The sequence below is a fragment of the Anoplophora glabripennis genome, unplaced genomic scaffold (genome assembly GCF_000390285.2).
Source record: "Anoplophora glabripennis isolate ALB-LARVAE unplaced genomic scaffold, Agla_2.0 scaffold1799, whole genome shotgun sequence".
Taxonomy (NCBI): domain Eukaryota; kingdom Metazoa; phylum Arthropoda; class Insecta; order Coleoptera; family Cerambycidae; genus Anoplophora; species Anoplophora glabripennis.
In genome coordinates, this window is record NW_019417886.1 from 1 (window position 1) to 5,893 (window position 5,893).

The window sequence follows — 5,893 nt, forward strand, 5'->3', positions numbered from 1 at the left end:
GGCCATCTAAAGACAAATGAAGATGATGAGGTGGAGATAATTGGTAAGTTACTGAATTATTTTCATATCATGTAGCTTGTTGATAATGCCACTACAGAGGTGATGTTCTTTAGTCAAACGACACTCTTCGATATAATAGCGTAAATCATTTACAAGTTTGTCGGGATCGTCTCCGTTCTCTCTTTCTAGCATATCTTCGCTGCTCTCATAATCTGTTTCTAATTGTTCATCATTATCCATGTTTAACGTTTCATTATCATAGCAGTCGAGGGGTCTGTATATATATTTTATATTACAGGTACTGCTCATGTCGTGGGCGGTTAGCTCGCTGTTATCAATAATCTGCTGATATTTGGTTTCCCTGTGAGCGAATAAGTTGTACTGTCTTGTAAATTTCTTTCCACATGTGTCGCAGGGAAATGTGATAGATTTATGCTTATTAGCGTGGCGTCTAAGTCCACTTCTATATGCAAACCCCTTGGAGCAAATGTCGCACGTATACATGTTTACTCTTTGAGTAGCAGCTGTATAATGAATAATGTACTCGAGGATTATACCCTTAAATATCCTTTTTGTGATCCTTTTCTTTTAGGTGATTATCCAGTTTTAACGTCGTGGTTATCCAGTTTTTACTTGACGATTATCCAGGTTAACGTGATGATTATCCAGTTTTTACGTGATGAATCCAGTTTTTACGTGATGATTATCCAGTCTTTACATGATGATTATCCAGTCTTACGTCATGGTTATCCAGTTTTTTACGTGACGATTATCCAGTCTTTACGTGATGATTATCCAGTTTTACGTGACGATTATCCAGTCTTTACGTGACGATTATCCAGTCTTTAGGTGATGATTATCCAGTCTTTACGTGATGATTATACAGTTTTATGTGATGATTATCCAGTTTTACGTGACGATTATCCAGTTTTACGTAACGATTATCCAGTTTTTACGTGACAATTGCAATTAAACATCCTTCGAAAAATGAATTCCGATTGCGTGGTTGATATTCAGTCCTTCAAGATTAGTAGCAACGTATGATCATCACGTAAAACTGGATAGTCGTCACGTAAAAACTGGATAATCGTCACGTAAAACTGGATAATCATAACGTAAAAACTGGATAATCATCACGTAAACCTGGATAATCGTCACGTAAAAACTGGATAACCACGACGTTAAAACTGGATAATCACCTAAAAAAAAGGATCACAAAAAGGTTATTTAAGGGTATAATCCTCGAGTACATATTCATTATACAGCTGCTACTCAAAGAGTAAACATGTATACGTGCGACATTTGCTCCAAGGGGTTTGCATATAGAAGTGGACTTAGACGCCACGCTAACAAGCATAAATCCATCACATTTCCCTGCGACACATGTGGAAAGAAATTTACAAGACAGTACAACTTAATCGCTCACAGGGAAACCAAACATCAGCAGATTATTGATAACAGCGAGCTAACCGCCCACGACATGAACAGTACCTATAATAGAAAATATATATACAGACCCCTCGACTGCTATGATAATGAAACGTTAAACATGGATAATGATGAACAATTAGAAACAGATTGTGAGAGCAGCGAATATATGCTAGAAAGAGAGAGCGGAGACGATCCCAAGAAACTTGTAAATGATTTACGCTATTATATCGAAGAGTGTCGTTTGACTAAAGAACATCACCTCTGTAGTGGCATTATCAACAAGCTACATGATATGGGAATAATTCAGTAACTTACCAATCATCTCCACCTCATCATCTTCATTTGTCTTTAGATGGCCGATCTGTGTACAGAATTATAATCGTCTACCATGAACGATTTATGTTTATATTGGATACTGCCTTCTCCTATCATATACCTACCAGTCAGTTGCAATCGAGATGTCTTCCTGCGAATGTGTATTAAAATTTTTGATGGTCCCAATAGATCTTATACATCCTTTTCAAGCGTAGTGGTTGTTCAGAATGGCTCTATTAACTAGCATTGATGCTTCATCCTCACAGTAAAAATCAGTCTGTTATGACGTAAGCATAAAATCGTCTACCGTGGACGTAGGATTGGACATTTGAAACAGCGCAAGGTTTTCCTGATAATACCAGCGCCTATTGTATATCGACCACGAACACCTCCCACTTAGCGAAATCGTAAAGAATTTAGCTTAAAAAATAATATGTAATATAATAATATCATATGAATCCAAATAAAACATTCAGATGCAGCAGGAGGAACTGCGAGGATCTTTTCCTTTGGATATACAACCTATTGCAGCAATGAAGAAGAAAACAGTTACTTTCGACGAACCTAAAAATAAAGTGTATCTAATGAAAACGTGGCCTTTTGCATCTACTGCAGCTCGGTGTAGATACTGGGAATCTTTCGCTGTGGACAGACTTAGATTTAAAAGAATAATTGAAACGACTTCCAAAATTCTCGAGCTTTATTAGATAAACACCTTGAAAAAATTCGCCAACTAAAATCCGAAATAAGTGAAGTGACTAAACAATTTCAAAAGATGAATTTTCAAGACAAGTGGGATGACGTATTTACCTCATCGATTTTCTGCAACGAAGGATGGACCTACATCTTCAAGAATTGTACCAATTACGTTATAATACATTTATTATATTTTAATATGCTTAATATATGTTTACTTATCCTTGTTTGTTTTATTTCCTCTCCCCCTCTACTTTTCAGGTATAAGAAAAACCAGTTATATGGCTTTACAAATTATTATGTAGCTCATTCGTTTATAGGCAGTGGTCTGTTGCTTAACAACGATGGCCGTTTTACGTTTCAATTTCATAATTTTAACTGCAGTACTACAAAATGTGTTATATGTACATGATATACACAACGTAGAAGAAATGTATGTGTGCTACCGAAATGCCAGCGAAAGTGATACGTGTCCGCATACGTTAACTCAGATGAGGCATACAGTAGTTAATGGTGGAAAGTTGAGGGTCTTCGGGGCACCAATTCCGGAAGATTCTAAATTCTACAAGTTGAGAATAACATTTCAAGATAAATCGATTGGAGATTTCGATGTCTGGAGACCATTACCTATTTTAAACTGCTCCGATTATGAAGATGTATATGTAGACGCACTCATCGTGGCGTCTGAGGCTACGAAAACAGATATGAATACAATTTCTGGGCTTATTTACTTTATAACAGTTGCTACAATTGCGTTAGTACTGAAGAGCATCGCAAAAATCATTCAAAAGTATTATGGTATTAAGTTAATGTAGCGAAAACAGCATAAACGCCACATCTTTGCCGCAGCTCTCCAGATTGATTGGTATCAACAACAACATACGGTTTAGTAGCGCAGCACCTTCAAGAATTACAATCCTACCACCTCCATTGTATAATACCACTGATTGTAACAACTTACAATGGGCAATATTCAAATTGTTATCAAGGAACAGAGCGACTAAAAACACAACTTTTGTTCTGTAAATTTAATCATTAGATGTTCGATTATTCTTCAGTATATCATAATCATGTGTAGCAATAAGTGTTTTTAGCATCTTTAGTGTCTGGTAGGAGGCCAATCGAAGTAATGCGAAATTCCATTCCTGAGGACGAATGTTGGGGACCGCCTGAAAAGGTTTGCCGAATATGTCGAAGGCGAGAACGAAATGTAATGTTTCTACCTTGCGGTCACTTGGAAGTCTGTTGGATTTGTGGAATGCATATAAAATTTTGTACTTTCTGTTAAAAAGAACTTGATGCCATTGTAGCAATTTAACTCTGTATTATAATAAGCTATAAAAATAAAATAATAAATATATATTTCTTGTTTTTATTAGGTTACAATTTTTGCTGATGTGGGGATTTTAATGGAAATGAGATACTAATTACAAGTATGTTCTGCGCATGTATTAAACGTATTTTATTTATGTTCATATTTAACGTTGAATCTCAATATCAACGGTCGATCACGTGACCTCAATCGAATGATGCAATACCTGATGGGATTGATGTAATACTGTTTGGAGTTCATTGACCTCTTTTACTCTCTTGTAGATATCAGATTACAGTTTATGCCAACGTGGTAATTTTAATGAAATTAAGTTATTAAATTACAAGTATGTTCTGCGCATGTATTAAACATATTTTATTTTTGTTCATATTTAAATTTGAACCTCAATATCAACGGCCGATCATGTGACCTCAATCGAATGATGCAATACTTGATGAGAAGATGTAATGCTGTTTGCAGTTTATTTCTTTAGTCGCACATGGAATACATTTTGTGTTCGGTAGTTCCGTTTCACCAACACATTTGATACATTTGTATTTAACTGGAACAGACATATTGCACAAAATCGTTAGAGCACTCGCCGTTATTACCTTTTGAAATAAATGAAATACATTACAGTGATAAGAATTTATCACTTCCCTCTCCAAAATTCTATTCCTCTCACCTCTCGATAATCACGTTTTAAACAAAATTCCCTGTATTGTAGTATAACAACCCCAGGTTCGATCGAAAAAAATAAACGAATATAAACGTAATTGTGGCCAAAAATATGTGATCGTCATAAGGAATACCTACGTTGTGTGTATCTATTTTTTTAATTGACCGAAAGGCGCTGGCTACTAACTTTGTTTGAAGGAATGTATGGTTTAATTTTATAAAAAAACAAAAGCAGAGTCCTAACTTTATTATTTACATACAACAGTCTTCAAATTGAACATGTAACAAATAGAAAGACAACAAAAACATTAACAGTCATTTAACATAAAAGAAGAGTGCCAGGCTCACCTAGAACCCCTGTGGGGAAAGAGCATGGCAGAGAAACCCACGATCGTTGCTCTCACCACCCAAATATGAATACAAAACAACCACTAACCAAAGGTATAAATTAAGAACCTCTGCTAATGATAATTAAAACACAACTTATTTACTGTCTCACTAAATGTCATCTCACTCAAGTCTGACATACACACTTCCAAGTAAAACTGAAGAGGTTTGGTGTTAGTTAGCCGGCAGAGCGGGAAGGTACTAATAGCAACAATAATAATAACAATAATAACAACAACAATAATAACAATAATAACAATAATAGGTAAGGTACTGGAGTCCCATACAGGAGGCAATCCAGCTATAGTTGAGATTTCGGAGGAACAACAATAATAATAATAATAGGTAAGGTACTGGAGTCCCATACGTATGACATAAAGTGAGAACAAGAAATCAAAGAACAACGTAATCGTGATAAAACAAGTTAAAAATGAAACAAAGAAGTTGCTATTGCAATATCTGGGCAGACACGACAAAATATACATATTTTAATATGTAATAAATAATGAGCAATCTTTAATAATAATTGTAACAATTTTATCTTAGAAAAATATACGCCCTTGAGCGTAAGACAATGAAAGCTAAACATACAAAGAATTATTATCATGAAACATCTATAACCATCACAATCGTAAGATTACATAGAACAATTAACAACGAAGTACTTAAAGGATATTACCTGCTAATTAATACCGGTTAAACACTTAATTTTACACTACTTTGTCACAATGCCCGCCGATCGTCTTGCTACCTATCTGCACACTGTTCTCACTTCAACTACCTATCTAACTATTTAGGCTTCCTTCCAGAATTCCCTACCTAAGCGCTTGTTTTTTGTGCTTCCTTCCACTGACCGTTAATATTACTTTTTCATTACTGTGCAACACTCATGTAACAGGTGACGTCGAAGTTCATAAGATAAGTATGGTTTTGCACAGAAAGTACTTTTAATTTTAAAATAATGTCTTAATTTCTTCTTGCATGCTTAAGACCCGTATCTGGATTAAACTATTGGGTATACACACTGATTACACTTCTTACTGATATAACATATTAATTTTATTATTACATTTT

At 35.1% G+C, this 5,893-nt stretch overlaps 2 protein-coding genes across 2 annotated transcripts; one reads left to right on the forward strand and one right to left on the reverse strand.

Annotated features, from left to right (window-relative positions):
* Positions 1–48: 48 nt before the first annotated feature.
* Positions 49–504, reverse strand: LOC108915609 (zinc finger protein 284-like). The gene has a single exon (XM_018721679.1). The coding sequence runs from the start codon at positions 502–504 to the stop codon at positions 49–51; it is 456 nt and encodes a 151-aa protein (XP_018577195.1).
* Positions 505–1,285: 781 nt separating this feature from the next.
* LOC108915610 (zinc finger protein 225-like) lies at positions 1,286–1,741 on the forward strand. Its single transcript, XM_018721680.1, has one exon. The coding sequence runs from the start codon at positions 1,286–1,288 to the stop codon at positions 1,739–1,741; it is 456 nt and encodes a 151-aa protein (XP_018577196.1).
* Positions 1,742–5,893: the final 4,152 nt, after the last annotated feature.

Bases quoted from the DNA above. Each gene is read 5' to 3' on its own strand.
- LOC108915609 (XM_018721679.1), bottom strand. From the start codon at position 504: ATGTATACGTGCGACATTTGCTCCAAGGGGTTTGCATATAGAAGTGGA.
- LOC108915610 (XM_018721680.1), top strand. From the start codon at position 1,286: ATGTATACGTGCGACATTTGCTCCAAGGGGTTTGCATATAGAAGTGGA.